Genomic DNA, 27736 nt, shown 5'->3' with positions numbered 1-27736 from the left:
TCCCTAGGAATACAAATACACAAAGGAATTACTTTTGATTCTCAGTTTATCTATTACCACTTAAGCCACTGGTCATTTATGAATTCAAGACTGGATCATATGAAATACTGAGATAAACAGGGATTGAGGGGGTCTTATCATCTTCACAGGAAGGGTTTCAAAACTCCCAGGTTTGGAACTTGGACTGGTATGAAAGCCACCAAAGTCAGTGGGAATCTTTCTGGTAGTTTCACTGGGCTCTGGATTGTGTCTCTGCAGCTGAGATACATGGGGAATCGATTGGGATAAGAGACTTTGCAGGCTGGGTAAGAGCAATTTTTCGCCCACTTACCCAGGCACTTTCAGCCTTCTCTCACTTCTACAACCTAGGCATGACCAATTCCAATTTCTCCCTTTTTTCTGTTATTATCATCATCATATTGCTGTGGGCAGGGTTCCCCTGAAACATCATCAAGTATTAACCAGTAAACTGAAGCATACAAGTTGCTCTATTCTGTAAAATGTTTATCATATGCTAAATGATCACTGCTGGACATTTCATCTAACTTATAGGAATGCTTAATAGTTCATCTGAATTCCTGTATTCTCATTGTTGTGTATGCAATAAGAGTGAATGCACATACCTGGACAAGTGGCATAAACAGAGGATATAATGCTTTTGAAGACAGCTCATTTGCATTCTTCTCCAGTTGCACTGTGAGTTGCTGAATCTTGATGCAAAAATACAAACTACAATGTACAATTATACAAAGATAGGGAACTGGTTAGAGCTAAGTCATTTTTCAAGATCAATAATTATTAGTATAGCATAGCATATGCAGACTATCAGAGGCAGATCCACAGAGGTGCAGTGGTGCAGCTGCACCCCTCTTTGATCCTGGTTCTACCCAAACTTTAAAACCAACTGCCTGGGAGGGACAGCAACATTTCTATTCAGGCAGTGCCAAGAGAGTCAACTGACTTCATGATTCATTATCATCTCCCTGATTCCTACTCATCTCTCTCCACTCCACAGGTATTAATGACCCTTTCTCCTTTTTAACAGTCTTGATGTTCCACTCTTCAAACTATCCTTTCTTCTACACTGTTACTGTCTGGTAATGTCTCTCTTCTATTTCACAGGCCTGCAAACCATTTTTAGCTGTAGCTAAAAACCTGAACTTAGGTGTATTAATACTAACTCAGGTGTGGAAATGACTGACAATGAAGTGTTGGATGCACTGTGAAGACAGTCATGAAGGCTAGATTTTGTTTTACAGATATGAAGAAGAGATGCACCTCATGTTCCAATTACTCCAGGACAAATAAAACAATATCCTTTGCCTATTTTTGCATTTTTTTAAATTAATATCAAGCAAATTGGTGCACATTCCAATAAAGTTACATTTGTTTTTGCTTTGATGTTAAACTAAACCATATAGCACTGGGCCCCTAGCATTCTAGTTTCTCTTTAACTGGAGAAAAATGTGTGTTATACATGTGATGATGAATCATACCACCTGTACCACCCGTTTCAAAATCCTCAATCTTCCCACGTACATTACTGTCCTTGTATTCCCTCGTTCATCCTACTAGCTTCTCTTCTACTAACTGCAGGGCTGCCAACAGTAGGAATTACCATAAGACTGCAAACTTAAGCATATATAATAAACCTGAAGTCAATGAAGTCCTAGCCCTAGCTGACCTACCCACTCTCATATTTTCATAAGGAAGTATTTTTCTTTGAATTTCCCTGTCTTGCCTCACAGCTACTTGGGTGGTAAGATACCTTGTGTGGAAGAACCCTGCCTAGCCCAATCCATTAATTCAGGCTAACTTGGAAAGTAAAAAAATCCTGTCACTTCAAAGATGCCACATGCTTTTAAGAGAGTTTTAATGTTACATTAAAATTCCTGTGAACCAAGTAGCACCAGCTAGGTGCATAGGAGGAGCAGGAATCTCTCTTTCTTAATTGAATTGGATTAGCTAAGGGCATGCCTATACCCAACAAGAAACGATGTTAATTAACTGGTCCAATTTGATTAAGAATGCATCTAAAGCTAAACACTAAGTGCCATAAAACAAAAAGCATGTCTAATTTCTAACTGGTTCCAAATACCCAGGGCTCGTCTTACTACCTTCTAATGTACAGATTCTGAGGTGTCAGCAACTCAGTTAAAGGTGATGTTGGAGGCTTAACTCTGAATTACCTCATGCTTGGAGCAATCCTGAGAGATGAACAATGTCCTCAAAACCTACTGACTGGACTGGAAGCTGAGGGTGCTCAGCACAAGAACATTTAAGCATGCATGTCAGGGGTTTCAATGTACCTTGTGCTTTGTGGCTTAGGATACCTGGCTGAATTTTGCTTTTGCTTGCACTATGATTTTGGCCACATAGCTGGTGGAGTTATTGGTGGAAGGCTTTTAGACTGTAGTCTGCTACCCTGTTGGACCAACAAGCCCATTATGGGAGTCTCCCTCTGATGCTGGGAAACCTTTTAGAGCTAAAGGATTGAATGATAAAGCACATAAGCTCCTTCTACATTCTGGGTCAGGGTCACTCTGAGTAGCTGCTGGCCTTTGTTAATAGAATCCTCTTATGCAGAGACCTCCATTGTGAAAGAAACTGCACTCTGCTGTTAAACCTTGGGAATACCAACTAGGCTTAAGAAGGCTAATTTTCCCTCCTAACTGCTAAGAAAAACATTGAGTAGAAAATTCACAATTATTACATTCAAAACAAAACGTAAGGGACATTGATGTTCTGAAGCTTTAGAGGCATTTGTTACCTCATTAGCACTGACATAAGAGAAGTAAAATCCTGTTTTGTCAGAGAAAGTAAAGGAAGCTCATATGCAATTCTGCAGGGAAGACTTCACCCTGTGTGGATACTGTAGCACTGGAGTTCTGCCACTGGTCTCAAGCAGCAGAAGAAACCCTGGCTCTGAAACCTTAGTTCTTCTGCCCCTCTGTTATCATTCTACTTCCACTAAACTTTAGTGATATTGGTCCCAATGTCAAATTCCAGCTCAATTCATTTTTTCTCCTGCAGCTTCTACCATTAAATATATTTACAACTTTCTGTTGTAAATGGTTCTATTATGTCGCTCCATGCTTTTAAGCAGTCCCGCCCCACAGAAGCCTGCATTTTCAAGTATACAAATTTTGTAAGGGACTTTGGAACAAACAGCATTTAGGATATTCATATATCTTTCAAAAGATGTTGTAAGTAATTCAGTTATCCATGAATGTACAAGCTCTGTCCAGTGCCATTTCATATTTATGTTATTTTTCACACACAGACACAAACACGTGTCCCTTACCGGTGACAAGTTGGCCTCCATGTCAGTCATATTCCAATCACTCACAGACAAATTTGGATTAAATACCTGTTGAAAAAAGATATGGGTGTTCCTGGCATAAGGTAAAGGTTCCTACATAGGCTTTAAGATGTATAGTCTGTTTTGAAGAGCTATCTGAAGGCACAGCAATTTAGAAGGGCAAAACTTTCAAAGGAGGCCTGCACCCAGCCATTCTCACTGTGACATTCAATTGAGTACCCAGAGTTCCTTAAAAAATCAGGCCATTCTTAACTATCTGGAGATACCTTCTGACTCACACCCAGTAAATCTGATGTTTAGTTATCCAGGGAGAGGAATTTAGTTATAGTATTAGCAGAAAAAATCATAATACAGAAAAAGAAGAACTGGATTCCATCATTAGAAAGTCAACAGCCATTCTCAGATCTGTAAGATTTGGCCCTGAAAAGGGCTAAACATGGAAGACAAGAAAATATAGCTGTTCTCTGTTGATCAATCACTCTTACTTATCCAAGTGTAACTGCCAGAAGCATAAATGAGAAACATTCTCTCTCTATAGGTATAATTTATTTGATTACTTGAATAAAACTGTGTGTGTGTGTGTGTGTGTGTGTGTGTGTGTGTGTGTGTGTGTGTGTGTGTGTGTGTGTGTGTGTGTGAGAGAGAGAATACAATATGGATGAAGCTCCATTGCCCATTTGTAGCTAAAATGTCCTGAGAATCCCTGATAGGGAATGACCCACGTAGTGACACGATATGACACCACTGGAACTTCTAAGAACTGGAGGAAAAGAGGAAGGCAAAAGAGCCCCAAACATAAGCCAACTGGATGAGGTGGGTCCACAAAGGATTCAGAATATGATAAGAAACCAATTAGCCAGCCAGCTGGACAACAGTATTGGAACTATTTTTATCTAATTGTGAGATTTTTAAGCTATTTTAGGTCTTACAACCTAGCCTTCCCACATGCACTGTGTTTAGTTATCCTGGTGGATACTATATACCCAAGACATAGAGAAACGTGAGTCTGAAACACTTAATGTGAAGAGTGCACTAAAAAAATGGTATCTGCATATCTGTAAATAGTTAATAGATTAGGAGCTAATACATAGCATTGTTCCATGGCTGGGCAAGACAAATTCTCTTATGCAACTTTTTATGCATGGCTCTTGGCACTCACATCCAGGATGCCAGCAGGCTCCAGATTGTACTGCTGGCTTCTCAGGAATAGTTGGAGGCCTTCCAAGCTCAAATCAGTGCCCTCCAGGGGGTCAGAAGTCTCTGCTCTGTGGAAAGATGAGAGGAAAATCAGTCCAAATTATGAAATAATTGAAAAAGTGAAAACACTTTTATATAGAAAATTTGACTTGGTAGCTTTCCAAAGTCAGATGTCCAACACTTATTTAGCAGGTTCGCAGGCCACTTTTAGCCCTGGCTTATGCCATCTTGTTCTGGATAAAGCCCAGGGGTAGGACTCGACAAGCCCCGTTAACTGTACCCATTAATAACCTGGCTTGGCATCTTTTTGTTTCATTTTAAAATGCGTTCTAGTGGGTACATCTACACATGTTCCCCATGGCACAGTTGTTACTGCACCATCATTTAGTACTTGCTTTAGGAAGTACTAAATGATGGCATACGGTTATTTTTAGCAGTTATGTCACCATAGCAACGTGCTATAGCAAGGTAGCTCATTACCATGATGACATAGCATTGGTGTCACAGTTTGTGCATGCTGATGCTATGTTGTCGTAGCACATCACTACAGTGACATAATGTCACATGTAGATGAGCCCAGTAAGTCACAGATACAGCGTAGAATGAAAACACGTAGACAAAGACAGAAACATCCTGTACAAACATCAGCCTCCCAGACATCACTTGGGCACTGAGTCTAGATTAGGGATCAACATCTATGGCCCAACTTTCTGGCCAGCAAAAAGATTGTATACAGCCTGTGAAGCTAGGAGAGCAGCAATGGGGGATCAGCAGTGGCATGGGGATCAGCAGCCTTAGGTAGCAGGGTGGGGAGGTGAGAACTGGCAGCATGTGGCAGCCTGCCTTAGACTGGGCTCCATTAATTAAGTCCATTGACCCCTGGGCTAGACCACTGGAATCACAGGCAACCATGTGACAAACATTGTTCAGGAATGGAAAAAGATTGGCATCTTTTTGTTTTAAAAGGTATTTTAATAATTCTTTATTTAGCAGTTTAAAGCTTGGTTATAAGTCATAGTCCATCATTTTTAATGAACTTTTTCATTTAAAGAATACAAGACCAATGCACAACTCTTTGTTCCCTTGCATAGAAGGCCTTCGTTTTAATAAAAGATGGGCAATAATTAAAACATTCAATCTGCTGGAAACTCGATGATACTCATTAACATTCTTCTGATGGCTCTCATAAAAAGAGGAGTCTCCTCTCTCTTTTCTTAAATAAACAAGGCAATTACACAACAAGCCATGGCAATAGACAGTGAAGTTCCTTCCTAACCACCATGGCATGTGATGGTCTCAAAAAGGATGTCCGGTGACCCTGGTTATCTCAGATTGCTGTGATCCTGCAAAGAAATGTAGACCCTTACTCCTGTTCAAAGTACCAATGCTTTCAGTGGGACTTCTGGCAGGAGCTACATGAGCTACAGGATCCCTAAGTGCAAAACCCTGTGCATGATGGAACTTATACAGCTACAGATGTTATCAGAAGACAAGATGTTACTCAGCCATCAGCCAGATAGCACAATGGCAAGGAAGGTCACAGCTGCTCTCCTCTCCTCACCTGTCCAGAGGTGCTCTTCTGCCTCTTTTTTCTGGTGGTTGTGAATTCGCAGACTGTGGTGCACCACAGCTCCCTTTGCCTTCTAGAACAGACTGAACCATTGCCACTGGTAACACCGGGGGTTCAGCACAGACACTGCAGCCACTCAGGGGGGCATCTGGCTCAGATGTGGCTTTCACTCCAGGACTAACCGGTTCTTCCTTTATCAGCATAAGGCACTTTTCCCTGAAGCAAAGGAAAGTCTCAGCATTGTTCATATGCTCAGCAGGGGCTTTGCATTCATGGGAAGGGCATGAGTGTGAAAATGGCTGTTTCTACTTTTGATCCTACAGCCATGACTTGATTCCCCAGCCTTCATTCACACAGTATCCAGGCAAATGAATTCTACCTACACCTAAATTTAATACATTTTGTGTTACGTGTAAGGAAAGTGGGGAGGCCACTTTTCATTAGCAAGATCTGTCAAGGAGAAAAGCTGGCTGGAGAGTCATAGATTTCAAATGTCAGATCAATGACAGGATATTTACAGTTGATTTCACCTCGCACATATTTTGATAAATACAACTGGGGTCTCTGCTGCCCAGCAGCTCCATTTGATACACAGTTCTTTCCATGATACTGTGTCCCTTAAAGTTCAGTCGTGTTACAGACTACACAGCTACCGGAATTAAGAGAACCAAGGTGTATAATAATATCTGCTTTTATTCTCCTACTACGTTAACTTCCTAGCTGGTGTGCTCCTCAGATTGCATGTTATGCAAAAGTAACAATGATCGAAGCTTTGCTATGTTATGGAGATGTATAACCAGTTAGGTGGAATTCTTGATCCCAGGTACAGTTCTGGGTCATTAACTAACTTCAGATGATCAGTCTACAGGGAATACCCTGCATTAAGATGGTTGTTATTCTTTTAGTTGAAAATATTAAAAAAAATAAGTATAGTGAGCCAGATTCTCTGCTGGCATAAGGATCTTGAAATTATATTGATAAAAATAATTAAAACACTGCAATTGTAGAGTACAACACATGTAGGTATATGCAGCACATGTGGTGGTACAAAAGTCACCAATGCTCATCTGGGATCATTTGCAGAATTTATTAATGTCAAACTCCAAGTTCATCCTGGTAAAACCTTCATGTCAGAAGTTCATCCTAATAAAACTTTTATCAGACTCCACACCATTAAGCATTCATTATATCTTTGTTCTCTACAAAATAAATATGTGCATATATGTAGATAGTTAATAAATAAATTGCCAGTAGATGGCACTCAAAAATAAGCAGCATTGTTCAAAAGCTTCCCAGGAACAATTTAAATTGTTGTCAGAATCTGAAAATGGCTTCCTGAGTGTAGATCTCTACCTGGAACTCTTAGCATGGTTTCAGGAAATTGTATGGTGGTCTGGTTTCACCTGGTATATCTATGAGCAGATCTTTTCAGGAGAATAACTGCCTTGTCTATTCTCCTGGGAAAATTATTCCATGACTTCCATCATTCTTGTCAGTTTACACATTGTTATTGCTTTTAATATTGACACTAGCTCTAAAATCCCTTACTGTCTAGAAGCAGGAGTTAAGCTCTGAAATAGCTCTGTATTTCATGGTTGAAAGTTTCTGGAAATTTTGTACATTCACCTAAAAGTTTAGAGCATTTGTTGCAATCTTGTTTTTATTTTCTTATCACCAGGAAGATGATTCTATTTCTTCCTCATCAAAACCAAAAGGAAGCTTACTTTTTCACTTAGATTCTTAAAAAAATAAAACCAACATAGTCAGAGATCTCATTTTCTGACAAGGACTAAAATAGCCAGTTTCTTAAGAAGAATGTATAGATAAGGAACTATGGAGAACATCTCAAGGAAGTGTGTGGTAGTTCCCAGCACAAAGCCTACAACTTCATATTGGAATTTATGCTCAAATATGTCACAATCTGGTTCTGAAAGTTTGATAATATAGTATGTTGTAAAACAGACAAAATAGCTCTCCATGAAGAGGCAGGGCAACTAGGAGTGACTCAGATGAAGATACTGTAGTAGAATTAAGAGCTGGTAATAATCTGTTCTGGTCATTTTCCTAAATTTATGATCATGATAATGTTTGTTACCTGTTATCATCTGCAGAAGACTGCATTGTCGCTATATTAGGTGGTGATGTTTCAGTAACATCAGATATAATAGGCCCTCCAGCAATAGTGGGACTGTTTAAACAAGAGACAGGTTCTGTAGATGGCTGAAAAAAATTATGCAAAATTATCATTTTGAGACACCAAAGGAAATAAGTAGCAAGTTCATTATGTCAGCTATGCAGGGTCCCAGGATGAGACAGAGATGGATTAGCACAGGAATTTTGGCTGATTTTCACCCAACTCCTTGAACCTACAAGAAGCCCAACAGATAGGGAGAAAATGATGCACTCTTGTTTTCTTCAACTTCCATTGAGGTGACACAGCTACATCATTCCTAATTGGGCTGTAGCAAATAGGCAAAAGCTACTCATTATTGCCAAGCACAGTCTGGTTAAGTTCAGTGGAACTTCATTTGGAAGGAAAAAAACTGCTGTTGAGAGTAAGAACTTATGTGATATGTTAGGCAAACCTTGTTTATGATGCTCTTGTGAGGAGTTTAGTTGAAGTCAGCAAAGCAACTAGTGAGACTCCTCACATGAGGAAAATGGACTGGGCCATACCTAAAATACAGCACAATAAATATGTGAAATCTTTCAGCTATCAACCCTGAAATTCAGCTGTGCAAATAACTATTTCAATTGAAAAAACAACAACAGGGGGATTGAGTTCCATCAAAATCCCTTCACTTCCCCTTGATGGAAAGATCCATGAGCGTTTAGTAGAATCATAGAAAATGTAGAGCTTGAAGGGACCTCAGGAGGTCATCTAGCCCAACCCACTGCTCAAGGTAGGATCGTTCCTATATAAATCATACCATACAGGTCTTGGTCTAACCTATTCTTAAAATTAGACTAACAACCCTGTTGTACAACTACCAGCCCATTTTGGGTAAGGTCTCCCTACTTAGAGAGTCTGGGGGTGGGATTCAGGGTCTTATCTTCCTAAGTTATTAGGTGCTTCTGAAAATCCCATTGCCAAACTCTAAGCCTGGGAGGACTCTAACTAACCACTGAGGTGTAGCCTAAACTGTAGTCTCTCTAGGCCACTTATAACCACAGGCTTGGCTAGGATGACACTGGACAGTGCCCCAGTTGTCTTTCTGTGAGCTAGCTACAACTAGGAAGCAGTGGCCAGAGTTGGGTCAGTCACCTTAGCAACGAAACATCAAGCTTAAACTATAGCAGTAAACCATGGACCACCGCAGTGAAATAGTTAGACAGGTGCTGTTTCATTACAGTATGGTATATGTGTGAATAAACACATGAATACAACTTAGTCTAGCATCTCTCTCTCTCTCTCTCTCTCTCTCTCTCAACTTTCAACTCTCTCTCTCAAATTTCAACATTTCCCAAAATGCAAGGAAGATCCATGAAGGAAAGAAGGAATGAAAAGAAGATATATGTTGGGAACTGAACCTACCGACTGAATGAAATAGGAGTCATGAAGAAGATCCACAGACAGGTGCCGACTAAACTTGGACACCTGGGGAGCTGAGCTGCCATCATCTAGTATCAGAGGTCTGCGGAAAAAGGGAAGAAAGATTTTAGCTCAAAGGCATGCCTGCAAAAGACTTTATTGGAATGGGAAATCTTCCATTGCACTGTTTTACAGAAGATGACTGCTGTATTTTACATAATTCTGGAGGGTACAATAATGGGGGAGGGGGTAATACCACTTATCCTCCCCAGTCTTGATTAGGCTTGCCTTCCATCTGATGCCCTGATGCTTGATGACATCAAGAAATTACTTAATGAGTTTGTAGGAAGCATTAATGCTGTTAAAATAGATCATCATGTAATCCAGGTATTGTTAACTTCAGAGCATTTGTGGCATCTCAGCATACAAAGCTTTCTGCATGTGTGTGTCCCACATCTAACTGGAAAAAAAGGGCTGCCCTATGGCAAAAGGTCACCAGGGAAGGGAGGGAGGAAGGGCAGGGAGGGGGTAGAAGCCAATAGACTTCAAATTTTTAACTGATCCTAATGGTTTCCGCAACTGGGTGGGCAAGATCCTTGGCTGGTGGAACTCGATACAGTTGCACTGGAGTCAGGGGTGGCCACACTGAGTGAAACCAGATGAGAATCTAGCCCTTTATCTGGTTCTACATGAACTCACTTGTCCCCTGCCCAAAGGCTTTTTCACTGGCAAAACTGTTTCATATCTAGTACTACATAAAAAAGAAGCAATGTCCTATACTGCCGATACAAAGCAGAGCACACCCCAAGTGCGCTATATATGGATTCTTCCAGAATGGCCATGACAAGCTTTTCCGGACAAGCGCTGACAACAGCAAACAGGGCTGCGTTTTAGGCTCTGCATGTGGATGCCTGGGTTTGCCACTGAAATCAAATAAGCTGAAGGGATGAGGGACTTAACATCAAGAACTGCAAGTGGTGCTGACTGCGTGAGTACAGAAGCAGCTTTGGGAAAGGAGTTCGAGTAGGAGGTGGGCTGCCCAGAGCATGGTGGGATATTGTATAGCTGCGTAGTTAGACTGTGCACATTGTTCCATTACAAAGTGGAAAAGTAAATGGCCTGGCTCCATAAGGGGCCCACATGAATATAGTGGGGTATACTTCAACCTGTGTTATGGTATAGCAGGGGGCTTTTTTTAGCCAAGGCCAAAGTAAAAGACTAGACCAGGGGTTAGCAACCTACAGCCTGCCGGCCGACCCAACCTGTAGAACCTTTGGATCCAGTTTCTGGACATGGGGCTTTGGCTCTAGGCGCTGCCCCAGTGCCATCACGGAGAAAAGCAGTGACAACAGCAGGGTCCTAAAGCCTACCCACCGGCTGCCTCTCACTCAGGTCGGGTCATTCTAACCCACAGGCAGAAAATGTTGCCTATCCCAGATCTAGAGCATGAATGTCTTCTTAGTTTCATCTCCATGGATCATTCCCCACCATACCCACAGGTGGCTCACTCACTTAAGGGCTCATTCATTGTTCAGTGGCTTGAATGGAAGCAAAACATACTCAGGAAAGGAGTGTTCAGCAGTATTCAGGATTAGTTCCTTGAATGCTTGATGGAGAGGGCCTACTAATTGCCCACAGCCACCCCAGCCTGGTCATCCTGCAGTCAGGGCAGACTTCTGTGGTCCTTCCTGAAGCCAGTGTGAAGGAATTAGCTCTTTCCTGTCAGCATTTTGATAGGATCTATACATGAAGCTAAAGTCCTGGCACCACTACCATGAACTGAATTCAATTTTACCACATTTATCCCTGTCCCACATCACTTCTTACAGTGTTATGAAAGGCTGGGGTGAGTGGATGGTTTTATATAGTTCAAGTTGAGGATAGTGCCTAGGTACAGTTCTCAGCTCTGCTACCAATATCCTTTGTGGCCCAGGGCAACTAACTTAATTTCTTTGGCCCTTAGTTCCCCACCTGCAAAATAGGGATTAGGTAATGAATAGGTTCATTAGAGGCAGGTCCTGTCAGACCAACTTGATGGCCTTCTATGACCAGGTCACAAAATCCTTAGACGCAGGTGTTGCGGTAGACGTAGTCTTTCTGGACTTTAGGAAGGCCTTCGACACTGTCTCTCACCCCATTCTCATTAAAAAATTAGGAGATTGTGGTGTCGATGCCTACACAGTCAGATGGGTCGCCAATTGGCTGGAGGGCCGCACCCAGAGAGTGGTGGTGGACGGATCATTTTCGTCCTGGAGAGATGTGGGCAGTGGGGTCCCCCAGGGCTCAGTCCTCGGGCCCTCACTGTTCAACATCTTCATCAGTGTCTTGGACAAGGGGGTGAAAAGCACCTTGTTCAAATTCGCGGATAGCACTAAGATGTGGGGAGAAGTGGGCACGCTAGAAGGGAGGGACAGGCTACAACTAGATCTGGACAGGTTACGGGGTGGACGGGTGAGAATAAGATGGGATTCAATACGACAAGTACAGGGTACTGCACCTAGGGAGAAAGAACCAGCAGTATACCTACAGGCTGGGGAACTCCCTTCTCATCAGCACAGAGGCAGAAAAGGATCTTGGAGTCATTATAGATTCCAAGATGAACAAGGGCCGCAAATGTGGGGACGCAGTCAGGAAGGCTAACCGCACCTTGTCATGCACCCGCAGATGCATCACGAGCAGGTCCAAGGAGGTGATCCTCCCCCTCTATGTGACATTGGTCAGGCCACAGTTGGAGTACTACATCCAGTTCTGGGCGCCGCACTTCAGGAGGGATGTGGACAACATCGAGAGGGTCCAGAGGAGGGCCACTCGCATGATCAGGGGGCAGCAGGGCAGGCCCTGTGAGGAGAGGCTACGAGACCTGAACCGGTTCAGTCTCCTCAAGAGAAGGCTGAGAGGGGATCTGGTGGCAGTCTATAAACTGACCAAGAGAGACCAGCAGGCAATGGGAAAGTCCCTGTTCCCCCGAGCACTACTGGGAGTAACAAGGAACAACGGCCATAAGTTGACAGAGAGTAGATTCAGGCTAGATGTCAGGAGGCACTACTTCACAGTCAGGGCAGCTAGGATCTGGAACCAACTTCACACATCGGGTGAAATTCACCACTGGCACATCGCCCACTTAAGAGCACAAAATAAGGCATACATTTGGTACTCTGTACATGGAACAAAGCTTTGTAGCTAGCCAACACATGCTTATTCCTAAGTGTAAATACACGTAGGTGAGCACTGCAAGAGCTGCTTTCCATCAATGCCTCCCATGTGACAATAAATTAACATAGACATTGTAGAAGTAGAAAACACACCTGTAAGTTAAATGTAACCTGAAATATTTTACATGCATTCTAGTTAAAGACCGTATTTTAAAGAATAGGCTATTTTAGTTGGCTGGGGCCCCATTCTGCTCCCACTGGTGCCAATGTCAAAACCCTCATCTGTTTTGCCAGGATCAGGCCCTCAGGCTCACTCTGTATTATGAAAATGAAGGTCAGCAAGCTGACATAGTGGTTCTCTAAAGGCCACTGAATGAGGACTGTCAGCAGGTCTGACTCAGCAGCTCAACCCCATTCAATTGTCATCACTATGGTGTCCAAGTCAGGTGACCTCCACCCCACACTGAGCTGAGTTTGTACTTTTAATGAAGTGTGAGCATTATCCATCTGTGTGCATGTGTGTGCGCCATGCAAGGGTACTTACAATTTTCTCTTTATTCCCGCACTGCTGGGGTTTGATTGGAGCTGGCCAAACAGAAACTGAATCAGCTGTCAGTGGAAATCAAGTCAGGTGTTAATCAGCACAATGATTCAGCATTCCATCCTCCACAGCATCCTTCTTATTATGCACGTTGCCTCATTTTGCACAAACCCCAAAGAACTGGAGCCTGCTCTTTAGAACAAGGCATGAAATATTTGAGACAGACTGGTGAAGAGGACTTTGTTTCAACAGGTGCTAAAGCAAGACAGGAACTTATTACAGGCCTGGTTTTCAGCAAGTTTTCATGTGCATAGAATTGAGCATTGCCTTTTTACACACACTACTAGCCATACACACATAGGCCTAGCTCTCTCATTATGTGCACACATGAGTCCCCATCTAGCACCATCACCTGTGGTAGCATGTGAGCAAAGGAAGCACATAATTTCATATGTGCAGTTGCTGATGGCTGAGAATCAGCCTCTCCCTCAAGCCATGGGCTATTTGAAAATAAAAAGGCAGTCCCTAAAGACAGGGTCTGAATCAGGGATCTCAGTCATTTCTGATGGATTTTTCAATCCTACTGAGCTCAACCTTTCTGAATCAGACATGATCCATGATGCAAGAATGCTTTTACAGTGAGAAATCCTTCATGGCATAGCACCATCTTGCTAGATGACTCAAGCCAAATATCACTATAACTTGCATCCATCTATTATAGGATAAATAACAGTAGCATCAATGCAACTACTGTGTATGCAGAGCTACTGCTGTAACATTATGTTAAAAACAGAGCACAACTCTTCTTTGCCGGACAGGAAATCACTGTGAGCTTAGTCATGCCATCTGCACTTAGCTCCATAATGGAGGCACTGGGAAATTTTGCCTTCCCAGATAAGAACAATATATCTTAGAAGGAGGATTGTGATCATGTCTAGTCTGACCTCCTGCATAACCCACACCATAACATTTCATCCAAAAATTCCTCAACCAGCCTGATATTTTGGGGGCAGAGCTCTTCATGAAGCTGCCACAAAGGCAATGGAGGACAGTCACCGTTACAGGATATGTGGTGTGCTCCTCTGGGCAACTGGCCAGTGCTGCTGTTCAGAAATTTCAACTGTGCCAGGAGTTGGGTGGCCTTTTGCCCCTTGATGCCCCTGCAGTAGGGCACACTGTAGGCCTGTCTTGTTTGACCTTGTGAAAAGTGACCTTCTGTTTCTCTGTCTGAAGTACAAAACTCATTGTGAATCACCAGACAGGTGCAGATGCAGTTTTTGATGGAGAACCAGGAGAAAGACAGGCATACTTCAACTGCTGTTAAAAACCACAAAAATGTATCTGTTCAAATCAAGCAACATTGCTGAAGTATTTGAGGTACTCCTGATATTTAGTATTGGTTCCTGTGAGGGCAGAATCAAGGATCTTAGGTTTAGGGTAGCACTGTGCAATATCTACTCTCACTGACAAGTGCTTTTACACCCACTGACCTCGATATCATTAGAAAATGCCATTGGAATGAGGAAGATTAGCATCCTCTAGCCCTCAAGTGCAGCATATGGATAGGTTTTATAAATACCTTCTGGTGACTTAAACAACAATCTGGAGAGCAATCTGAGGAACCCTAACATTTTCAGTGAACACTTGCTTCCTGACCTATTCATGTTTCTAACTACTGCTGTACAAAATGGACAGTAAATAAAATGCACAATCTCCTTTCCACTGAAATTAGTAAGCCCTCGCCATTGATTTCACGTGAAAGAAGCTCAGGCTGAAAGCATTTGTGACTCCAATACATGGTTTCTTAAAGTCACTGTGACCACTAAGAAGTCATGCGAACTCATTTTCTTGAGGATATTACTCTTCTTTATGCCTGGCCTGAGTATGAACTTCCTATTGCTATCCTGAAGCTGCAGAGCCGTAAAACTGGATAATGTCAAATGGGATAATTAGCCTCATTTTGACATGCCCACAGTTCCTGTTAGCATTTATGACAGCCATATGCAATGCAATTAGGAAGAGGAGGATAACACAGAGAAAGAGAAATATTATGGAAGGTCTGGAAGGAGGGGGAAAAGTTACTTCTCTAGACCTATTGGCTGCTCTGCATGACAGTGCAATAGAGCTCTGAACTTATCTGAACTGGTTTGATTGCTACCTTGTTGATCACTTTCTGTTGCTGTGAATGATTCTGCCTGAGGGATACAGCTTCCCGCCACAGGACTTCATTCTGTCTGAAAGTGAAACAGAAACACTCCCTGAGCACACAAACACCCATTACTTTTTTTTTCCTTCAAGTTACAGAGGAAAACTTAAAAATACAAACCTTAAAGGGCTCAAACAGTGAAAAAGCTTTCTTTTGGTCAAAACAAGCAACTATTTGAAATGTGAATGAATGTGAACATCAGTCCTGATGCTCCTCTTCCACTAGAATAGATCCATTGACATCACCAGAATTACTCCTAATTTACAATAGTAATAAGGGCATGTTCACTCAACAAATTTTTGCTGACAAAACTACATTGGTTACGAGCATGAAAAAGAGAGATCTTTTGCTGGTATAGTTTACGTCAGTGGTTCTCAACCCTGTTAGACTCAAGGCAGCCCTTGGAAAATTCTTAGAAAGCCTTACAGGAAGGCCAAAGTATACTTGTTGGAATAAGAATCACAAAGGAACTGAGCTGCGCATCCAAAATTACGGAGTCCATCAAATCTTTAAGCCTTTGGAAAATTCCAGATCTTGCCTTTCACTTATTTGACTATGCAAAAGTAAGAAACCAATCTTGTGTTGTGAAGAACTCAGAAAGACTGCAACAGATCAGAATGTTTTTGATGCTATGGAATTCCTATTTGAATTTATGGTTTATCATGTGAATAACATAAGATCGTTTGGTTTATATTGTGAATCATGCCACTTTGGTCAAGAATCACTGGCTTAACCATACTGCAAAAAGGTCCTAAAAAGTTATGATCCAGGTGCATCCAGGATCTGAGCATGGCCCTGAGATAATTATCACTGGACAGCATAGATCTGTTCTAAAACCAAAAACCTACACTTCATTGGCCATGGCAGGAATGTCAATGTGTTTGCAAGGTGTGAAGCTCATTTTTTTAAGTACCGCCAAGGTTTACAAGGAAACCAATGTTATGAAGGAACCATGTGAATAGGATTAACTCACTGCTTCATATCCTGCACTTGACATTCCATGTTCTCCTGTTGACTTCTCAGGATCTGGACCTCATACAACAATCTGCTGAGATCCTCTTGGCGCATCTTAGTTTCCTCACTTTTTACAACTGAGACCTGAGAAGAAAACATAAGACAGACATCAACAACATATGCACAGAGAGGTAAAAACTTTGCAAGGGCTTCTAAGCAGGACTCACATGTACAGCTAGGTTATTCAGTTGTAATACATTAAAACAGGGGACACGTTTTTAGGAGTATGAAGTGGCCTGTGGAACTGTGCTTAGGCAAATTGAATGAAAAGATCAGAGTGAAGACCATGAAAAATAAGAAGAGAAGAATCTAAGAGGAGTGGAGGAAATCCCATCAGTGGGCATGTTTTAAATACAATTTGACAGAAAGGATCAGTGCAGCACTAGCCCTGTGAAAATTAACTAGATGATTTTAAAAAACCTTCTATTTCTCTAAGATTAAACATTATATTAAATGAGGTCTGCTAATGGCACAACCCTTGGAAGAGACTCCTTTCTACCACCTTGTGAGGACAATAAGCCATCCGATGCACAACAACCCCCTACAAGAGGAGGTGCAGCTGAAACTCAGGTCCTACCTTCCTTTTGATGTGTTCCAAGAGGTGTTCATGACCTTGTAGGAAATAAAGGTGCTGGAACTCCGTGTCATCACGTTCAGGCTTCACAAGGCCACCCTGCTCAATATTTACCACTTTCCTGAAGCCATCTAAATATAAACAGAACTAGTGAAAAACAGATAGATAGGACCAAACAGGAAAGAAAAAGGATCCCAATGTGTAAATTAGTGCTCTGACCCCTATGTGTCCGCCCACACACACACACACACACTTACCCACTGATTCTTAAATGCAGTTGACATCCCTTCACTTCTGCCCGAGGGCTATCTTAGATTTTTGTCAATATGCTGTGAAGAGCAAACCCTACATTGGTTATATAACATCCCAGTAGTTCCTGTCAAGCCTAATTTGTCTTGGCAAACATGTCTCCCAGGATGGAGACAGTTTATGGCAGTGAAATCTCTACAGCCAGTTTAATCTGATAATGGAGGCCCTTATCCACTACAAATTTGCCCATGATCACTCATCTGTTCTACGTGGGTTAGTGAACTGCTATCAGAGAGGAACAGCTTTGAAGCAGGGCTGACCTAGCCTGGCTATGAACTGCTGGACTTGAAGTGAAAGGCCCATGATCAGTTGCCCATTTTTACTTTCTAGATCTTTTAAGAAAAATTAAAATGTAATCAAAGACAACATTAATCTCCAGACAGGCAATCAAACCCATGTGCTAAGCAGTACCATTCCCCAATGTGAGTTCTCCAAGCAGGTCTTAAATACAGCATAGGCAGTGTGCTGGCCTTCTGCACAGGGTGAATGTTATCCTTTAATAACATTCATTTGGGATATATTGTTATCCAAGAGATACTTTAGTGGAACAGATTATGTGTTCTGTAATCATTCAAGGCTTTTTTAGGAATGAGTCATGTGAAATGTTCAGTTGCTGTGGGTTTTTCAATGCCAACATCAATACCTCCCCAATAATTAAGAAAGGATAGTATGTTATTTTAATTGATGTTAATAAGAAATGCTAAATCAACACTAAAATCTAGTTTTCTAAGCCCAGGAGCAATTTAATATTATCAAAGCCTTAAAAAAACCAGTTCTTATAAAATATCCCTGCTGATTTCTACTCTAAAAAGAGTTTGGGAGAGATTTTCAAAGGCACAAATCAGTATTACATGCCATTGACTTTCAGTGAGTGTTGGGCCTCTGGGCCTCTAAATGGCCTCTGGGCCTTCTAAAAGCTGTCCTTTGGAGACTTCTCTGCACTTACCTGTACAACTAGATGGGTTTTTAAAACTGGATCTGAGATCCTTTGAGAGTGGCTTAACATACAAACTATGCCATTACATACTTACAATTCACAAATAAAGGTGTACTGAGCAACTGGTCAATGGTCAATAAAAACTGATTTCTCAACAGAGATGACTTTCTAAGAAAAAGTGATGGAAAATGGTCCTCAGTAGTGCCATGTCCCAAGCACAGGTGACAGCTGTTCCTTAAGATGCATTAATGGTAGAGGATCTGTCTCATACAAGTTTCAGTAAATTTCCATACAGAAAAATTTCCATATAGCAAGATTCATAAAAGTAATGACTACATTTATGTAATCAGATTTACTAAGCATAAGCAGAAGACTATGGAATGAAACTTCCTTAGCTTATAATATATTATTTTAAATAACCTTTATGCATTCCTGTAAATATAGTACTAGGAAATGTCCTCTTTGTCTTCTGAAAACAAGCCTCTCATGATCTATGCATTCCCCAGAACCTTTCAACCAGACTGCAGCCTTCTATTCTAATTGCTTATCCATATGGCACAAACTGTTCTGTTTACCAGGGAAGCTCTTCATTTTAGACACACAACTTCATTTTAGAAGCATACATCTGGCATCATCTTACTCGTTGAATTAGAAACTTATAGTATTATAATCACTATACTTATAGAATTGTAAATTATTTGCTGTATAAATGCCAATTGCTACCATGAAATGTAAGGCAAAAATATCAATGCAAAAGCAATCAACTTCGTTTATTATTTGTATATCACATGTTTTGAAGCCCATGTTTGGGATTTGGCTTTTATAGCTGAACTTATTTATTTTTATGTTTATAATTTTATTCCCGTGGTTCCCACCAGACAAGTGATGTCTGCATGGCAGCACACTCTAGGGCAGTGGCTTTCAACTTTCTTAGGCTCAAAACGCCCTTTGTTAGACTCAAGGCACTACTCAGAAAATGCCAGCTTGGTTTTTACTCATTTTTTGACTATGGAAAAATAATAGAACAATTCTTCTGTTGCAAAATCTCAGAAAGTCCACAGCAGGTCAAAACGTTTTTAACATTATGGATTCCTATTTGAAATCTCTGGGTTTATCTTGTGAACCATGTGTGTATACCCAACAGTGCTAACACTACAGCACCCTGGCTGTGAATCACTGCTCTTTGAGCTAGAATTCTACTTACACATGTTCAGCTGTCGGACAAAACTGGCCATATTGTTGTGTTTGAAATATTTAGGCAGCACCTCTTTGGCAAACCGTCCTTGTTCAAAAACATGGAAGCTGGTTCCATTCTATAGAGAAAAGAAAAGAAAATGATAGCGTGAAGTAATTCAGGAATCTCCACAAATGTCTTGAAGCCAAATTAATTTTGTCTTTGGGCCATAGCTGCCAAACCATAAAAACATCATCAGATGTAATGATGGCAATACCTAGATGGGTAGGCAGAACATGAGACTTCCTCTTTGAGGCTAAGGTTTCCTTGGCTATTGTGTCCTTATTTCTTTTCCATACAGCCATGAGTACTGCAGGGCAATGCAAGAACTATGTGCATGTACAAACCAGAGGAGAAATCAGAGCATTCTAAAGAATAACATTCTACCTGTTCCTCAACAGGACTGATGGCTCTTCTTGGGGACTGTGAACCTAACACAGGTCAAAAGGAAATCCAGAAGTGCTACAACAATGGGAGAGAGATATGTAGGCAAAGATGCATGTGTGGGTAAACAAGGACCCAAGGCTTTTAGCCACAGGAGCCAAATAACCTGCAAGCAGTTCTAGCACTGGATAAGGAAATGGGACAGGGAACAAGGACCTCCAATAAACTGAATTGCCTATCATCTGGTAGGCATGCTGCTCACCCAGTGCCACTCGCTTGCACATTCTCAATGAATTTCATAATATTTGGTGCTTTCTTAAAACCTCAGGCCTTGGAGTCACATGACTATGGAGATCAAGATTTTATTTCTAAAAACTAGTACCAGTAATTTCCTAGCTTCTCATGGTTGTGACAAAGTGCTTGAAAATGTCACTTGGGTGTCAGCTAAAGGTTCACAAACTAGAAGACAAAATAAAGGACCTGAGAGAGCTATACACATGCTTTTTAAAACATTATGACTCGGAGGGGCTTGGCTCATGATTTCTGAATGCTAGGGGTTGCCAGTACTCCATGACCTGGCCCAAGGGCATCTCCAGGATCCCAGTATTTCCAGACCTGTGGAAAGGAAGCCTACAGTAGTACATATTATAGTGAAGTGTTGCTGTAACTCCACCGACCCAGGACCTATACTGCATACTTTTGAACATCAGTTCCTAGCACCTGCCTGTTACCTATTTACACAACACCTACATAACTACCAAAAGCTACTCAAGCCTGTTAAGGGGTAGGATCTGTGATTCTTCCCGCCGACTGCTAAACTTGGGGAATGTAACATAGGGTGGAAACCAACATTGTCTGACGTCTCATTTGTGCTGCCATGATATTTTTTTAGGGCAGTACAAATAATGAGCAAATAGACATCATTACCCTTTGTTATGCTACACGGAAGGAAAATCAGTGGCACAACAAAAGGTGGCAATATAGACTCTGCTGCTTTATTGTGATGGACATCTATTACCTCTGTGGCATTTTCCTCACTCAGTTAAATTCACGCCCCAGGTCTGGCTGAATGAAGAATGCCAGGAAATCACATTGCTCTTTGTCCTCCACCATCAAGGGTGGTGCAAGGGGTGACATGTATTTCACCCAGTGATCCAGATCACTGGATCTGGATTACTGTGTGATCAAAAAACGTGTACCATGACACGTTTCAGCACAGTTGACTTGTTTAATTCAGCTACATCTACTTCTAGGCAGTGTCAGAAAGAAAGGCTGTGTGAGTGGGTCATTCCTCAGGTGAGTGATGGTTTTAGGAAGACTGAATGAGCCATGTGGCCCAAAACAGTCTTCAACTGGTGGCTCCAAGTATATTTATGCTGCCATAATTGCACTAATTGCTTAATTGCTTTGATTACGATGGTACCATCTCTGCTGCAGTCCTGAAGTCACCACTGAGAAACAAGCTTCACCCATCTGCTCTTGCACCACAGGCATCGCAGGCTGGAAAAATGCTCTGTGATAACCGTTAGAGCAGTGCTGAGCACAACCACCATGTCTCTGATTGAGATCCCTAGGGTGTGCCCAGGCACGCGCCAAAAGCAACCACTCAGCATCTTTCCAGCATGTGGAGCAGGAGCATGTGGGCAGGGCCTGCTTTTCAGCACTGATCTCAGGATGGCCACAGAAACGATAGTGACTTTTTTTTTTGGTAAAAACATTTTTCTCTCTCTATAAATGGTTACATATATCTAACCGATCCTGTTACAGAAAAAAGCCCTGCTCCCGCGCACCTGTACAAAGGCCCGCTGGCCACCTGTACCCGTTACAGTGTCCACAAACCGTGTGCAAAACACAAAATACACCCAGTCCTTTCTGGTCTCTCTGACCAGCCCTCCCTTCATGTCTACTCGTGCCCCGTTTCTGGCGTCAGGTACTCAGCTCAACTGGTCTCTTTGTCATTGTCACTCTAGCTTCCGCTGGAGGACTCGCTGCTGCTGCTGTTGTCACTGTCCTCCGTCCCACTTGTCTGGTCCTCTTCTCCGCTGCCGTCGCTCTCCTCTTTCCTTGACGGGGGTTGTATGGTCCTGTGCCACGTGTCCCTGTGCCAGATGGTGTTCGCTGCATCTTCTCCATCCTCTGCTACTGAATTCTGATGGTAGGTCTGGAGTTTGCTCAGTGCCATCTTCACGCAGCCCACTACCTCTACGTCTGTTTGTCTGTAGAGGAGCAGGTTCCTGGCCTTCCACACGGCGCTCCTGACACAGGATGCAAACTGGTCAAATCGGAGCAAGGAGCTCCCCTGGTTTTTGGTGAGGTGCCGGTCACCACTTCACAAAGCTGCTCTACCCTCTTCCTTACCTCCTTGGCGCAGGTGCAGAGCCACAGGAGGTATTCTATTGTCTCAGTGGCCCTGTGGCAGTTGGGCCATGGGCAGCTGGGTCTCCCCAACTGCCCCTCTCTGTGTCTCTGGGCCCCCACCAGGAGAGCTTGGTGAGCTATAAGCCAATTTAGGTCCCTGTGATCTTTGTGCAGTTCCTTGCGGTGGATGCGCTCTCACATGGCTTGACATGTGCCTCCCGGGAGCAGGTCCATGGGTGACATGGTGTCTCTTTTCCTCACCGTCTCTTGGATTTTCTTGTGGCCTTCCATGGCCACCGAGCCCGCGTTCTGCAGGCTGTACAATTGTGACGTATACTTTGTATCTGCTATCACTGTAGCTGCTGCACATGGACTGCAAACCTGCCCGAGAAGCTGGTGGTCATCCCACACTGACCACTGTCCTGCCATGGCTACACTGCTAGTAGTACCTGAGCCAATCATTTTAAAGCCAGCTCTTTTGTACCTACATGAGCTGTAGTCACAGAAGTGCATGCACCCTTGGATAAAACCAAAGAGCTGGTATGTGACAGAGAAAGCGGAACAAAATCTCCCTTCTGTTGTTTGAGAGAACACAAATAACTTCTGGCACTGAGTAATGTTGGTGGAAGAGTGGAGTTCATGTCATGATAACAATTATAGTTAACGTGGAAAGCTAACAAGCCCTAAACTGCTGTGATAAGCCTACCCCCTTCCTGTGCACTAAGCTTTCTGGCCCAGTCTGAAAGAAGCTAGCACCCCATTAATCATCAATGGGATTAATTCAAAACAGTAATACAGGGCACCTCCTTGCAGAGCCTGAAGTTGGGCTGCTCTTCAAGTCACTGGTGGCAGCCACAGTGACAGGGGCAGATTCTCATGGTGCAAACTGTTGTAGCTTCATTAAAGTCAACAGAATAATGATGATCTCACTGACACCTGCAAAGGATCTGCTTCTTGCTGTCCATGGGCATCTAGTCTGTTTGAACTGCTTCCTGTTGTCTGTCAATACCTGTCACCCTTTCTCATCAGAGCCCCTTGTTTGAGGATACTGGAAAGATTCTGTAAAGGTTTTTAGAGTAAATAGATATTGAACAAGGTTCTTTTCTTCCCACTTGAGTGGAAAAGATAGGAGTCCTTTCTTGTGGTGAAGTTATTGGCAGGTTCCGTTAACCCCTCCTTCCCTGCATGGGGGGAAATTTTCAATGTATCCATTTTGTTTGTTTGTCTACCTAGCACATATTCCCACCTCTTGCTCAGCACTACATTTTTATTTGTCTGATCACTTATTAACAGAATCATTGCAAGTATGAGCGTCACATGACATTGGGGAGCTGTGAGAAAGATTGCTACAGGGTATGCAAGTCTACTACAGAAATATTACACTGACTGATGAACTATAAACACCATCACTCTCTGCTGAAGGGACAGTGCTAATTTGCTGCAGGAATAGCTTTCCACAACTGTTGCTTAATGAGCCATGCAAATTCTAATTGGCATGGTTTACCATCCAGGGATTCGCGATTTGCATTTCAATAGGGCACAAAGGTCAGTGGGTGATGTTGGCTATGCAGCTGTTTTGTGTTGTCAAGATTGATGGCATCCAAGTAATGCAAGATGGGGATATTTCCATATCTTTGCTGGGTTTCCAAACTCCATCTGAAATGCTTTCCTAGGCCAATCTCTTAATGACTAAACATAACAAATATTGGCTGGAGATACTCAGGATACTGTTCACTAAAACCTTAGATAAATAAAATCCAGCCCTATGTTATTAAGGGGCAGAAGAACTTGAGATGCATTTATAACTAGACCAATGTACTATAGTTTAGAAGAACCAGCTATCTTAAAACTATGAAAACATGAATTAATACATATACATTTTTTCAGGAATATTTTTGGATTAATTTAAATCTTAAGCTGCAGTGATCAGAGGGTTTCTGTCAGATTCTGGAAGAAAGGAAGCTCAAGGATTTCAGGCTAGGTTTCAAAGTATGTGTGGAATATTTACCAAAAATTATGAATTAAAGAGAGATACAATGGCTTTGCCAGTAGTGTCAGGCTGCAGACCTGCATCTCTGATAGTGTTCCACTTTTGACCCATCCCACAATATTGTTTAGGAGTCTGTAAAGTAGATTTTACTTGAACCTTTACTCCAGGCAGGGCAAATATATTTTTTCCTTATTTCTTCAAGCTTCCAAGTTCTAGTTGATGCCAGAGAAACAAACACAAAAACACTGGGGAAACCAGTCCCCCACTCCCCAGCAGCATTTTTCATAAACTCCCCCTCTCCCCCCACTTTTTTTCTTTTGGTTTTTGTTTTTACAAATGAAGGAAGTCCAGATAATTCTGATCCATAGCTGAGGTCTTCAGCAGGCTTTTACGATCATTCAGTTTTGTAAACAACTGTAATATCTTTAATATTTGTAGTACAGCCCTTTTCTCTCAAGCTTTTTCCTTTGCCTCAGAATGGAAATGGAGATGGAGAACTGGTATTGCCTACTGTGATTCACTGAACCTCTTCCAATGAATCAGTGGCAGATGTATAGCTCTTTCCTTCTCTGGCACTATGCACAAACTCATTAGTCCTCACAACAACCCTCTGAAGTGGATTAAGATCTTGTGCCAGTTCTACAGGTGGGGATTCTGAGGTAGAGAAAAGTTAAGTGACTTTTCCATGGGCATACCATGCAGTCTCTCAGAGATGAACAGACTTGTGTTGGAGACACGTTGTTTCTCCAGGCTCTTTACACTACACCTGTGAGTGCCACATGGTTCACCCTCTAATACTGAAGAGACTGCAGGATTCTGTTTGGAGTCCTAACTGGCACCTCCAAACTTCACACTTTTTGTTTAGTTCTGCTTTGCTTATACTGCAAGATAATATTGAAACACCAGTGACATCCACACAAGGTAGCTGGGGAAAGCTAAAAGCTTTCTCCGCTTTGAAAGCATAGAACCCATAATCCTCCAGGGTGCTGAGTTCAGCATCACCATTCATGTTGTCACGTGGGTTATATTTTTTGCAACTGAAAATATTTTTAGTGGAAGAGATTATTATTTTGTAGAAGTTAGTTTTGGACCTTTTCCTCTTCATACAGGCACCGTATGGGCTCAGCTGGGCCCTAGAATAGCCATGTTTACGGAATATACACAAAAAGATTAGGCAAGGCAGCATACTGTTGCTCTCCCTAGTTTCTGGCACCTTCTAAAGCACAGAACATGGCACCACTGGATGACTCACAAACTATTTAAAAGGATACTACTGCATTTCTATATGCAATATATTGCTATTGAAGAATGCACGTTAGCAAACCCTACTACTCCTGTCATTTTTATTATGAGTCCCTTGCTGCTATTGCTGATCTCTACATCTGAAGGGGCTTGACTTCTTCTCCGCCCACTTTGGAGTTAACTCATAATTCAAGCTGATTCAATGCTGTATGCTCATAAACATTTGATCAAATTCTGACTAATTGTCTGATTCAATGGATTTGTCCTGCTGTTAATCCACTACTAGCAAACATGTTCACAAATGTTTTTTTGGTTCAGACAAATGTTTGGGGAATGTCTGTTCTTTGTATGAAATCAAGGACATTAGTTTATGGACAAGTGTGTTTGGCATTTCTCATCCTCATTTCCCCAACTATCCAGTTAAGAAGTATAAGAAATACCATGTGACTTGAGTCATATGCCCAGAACAACAGATTGCAAGCTCTGAAAAGGAACAATTCATTTATAATCCTGTATGCTAAACATTATTCATATATAAACATCTCAGTCAACACTTAGGAAGTGTTAGAAGGATTGGTTAACATAAGTAAAAGCTGAAATTTAGATTTACTTTATTCATGCCACTGGGCGCACTCTGTTCAAAATGCTCCTTACAGCTCTAGCCCTAGACATGATTGTGTTACTACAGATTCATCAGGTGGATGTTGAAGTAGGATACAGTGGGGGCTTAGCTACATGAGGCAGCCAGGAAAGCTAAGGCAACCAAAGAAAGATGTGGAGTCAATGTACCTTAGTTGAAGGACATTAAACCACCTCCACAGGCAATCCTGTTCCAGTTTAAAGGCACCTTAGTATGTTTGCTAAAGCAAACTCAGGCTGCTGTATGAATGAGAGGATCCACACAGAACTTTAAAAGCCCTTAATTAAGGCACAAATTGACTTCATTTCATTAATTCACCTTAACTTTTCTGAGTTCCTCTCTCTAGATATAGCTTGATTATGCTATAAAGAAGTGCGGAGAAATAAAAAATAATAGTTGACCAAATGCAAGAAAATCTAGCAAAGTACAAACATGAAAGAGAAAAGGCTTATTTTTAGAAGATATAATCCTCCTTGTTCTGGAAGTTCTCTCTGCATTTGCATTATATTCAAACCCAGTGATTCAATAAAGGGCCTGGGGAAGACCTGTAATACTAGCTCCACATGGCATTTCATAAATCAAACAACAGTGTGACTAGCATATCACCCCATGCATTCTGAATGGAAACAGCACTGAATAACACCTCCATACATGACAAAAAAGCTAGACCAAAATACATTAAGACAAAAAACAAATGTTTATTATAGATAAACTTTTTTTGGAAAGCAAGTTTACAAACACATCACATTTGGTAATTCACTGCTGAAGGTAATTAATGCTATTATTTGCAGCAACTATTAATCAAGTCAGGTGTGCAGTGAGGTTTCAAAATGATACATGAAAAGTGAGCACATTAGTCCTCTGATTGCACATAGCATTTTAAAGCCCAAAATGAAAAACAATAAAAAATCATTGCAAACCCTCTCCCCCCAGAAAACACAACAAATAAAACCCAATAAAATTAAAAAAAAAACCCAAACTAACAATACATATATGTCACTTGGATCACCGCAGGAACTGGTTCAAGTGCCTAGGGTCCCCCATTGTGACTAGTGACTTTAGGTGCTAACTGCAGACTCCTGCAAGTGAATAGTTAAAGATCTGGGGATTAGATACCCTTCAAAGTATTTCAAATGAGACAAACCCAGAAACAATGCATAACCCCACAGTTAGTGCCTTGGAGTATCTTGGTCTCTCTAGCTTACAAAAATATACCATTACATAGATCCATAAAGTCTCTCTAAAGAACTACAGTCTTTTTCAGTCAATCAACTAGTGATTGCAAGGTGCTCTGCAAATGTAAAGTGCTAGATGAACGCTGTGGAATGGTACTGTCTTTTCAATGTCTTGGGGATGTTTGTGCCCTGCTGTTCCATTAATTTAACTGACAAGCTGTATTAGCTGTACTTACAGTACTCCAGCAGATGAGATGGTTTGTTTCAGGATCTTCCACCAGTGTCCACAGTTTAGTTAGGAATGCTGGCACGTTACTGGAATATCCATCCATTGTCAGGGAATTAGCTGAATCTTGCAT

At 41.8% G+C, this 27736-nt stretch overlaps 1 protein-coding gene across 1 annotated transcript; it reads right to left on the bottom strand.

Annotated features, from left to right (window-relative positions):
* Window positions 1-669: 669 nt before the first annotated feature.
* Window positions 670-27736, bottom strand: HSF4 (heat shock transcription factor 4). The gene is made up of 11 exons (XM_025198444.1): window positions 27614-27736; window positions 19559-19667; window positions 17112-17239; window positions 16494-16618; window positions 15473-15548; window positions 13318-13382; window positions 9625-9724; window positions 8185-8309; window positions 4482-4587; window positions 3305-3370; window positions 670-729 (listed from the first exon to the last, which is right to left on the bottom strand). Exons 1-11 carry the CDS (start codon window positions 27734-27736, stop codon window positions 670-672), a joined length of 1083 nt encoding a protein of 360 aa, XP_025054229.1.

This window comes from Alligator sinensis, unplaced genomic scaffold (assembly GCF_000455745.1).
Source record: "Alligator sinensis unplaced genomic scaffold, ASM45574v1 scaffold97_1, whole genome shotgun sequence".
NCBI lineage: Eukaryota > Metazoa > Chordata > Crocodylia > Alligatoridae > Alligator > Alligator sinensis.
Note: the sequence above shows the minus strand (reverse complement) of the source record. Positions and strands in the feature narration are given on the sequence as shown.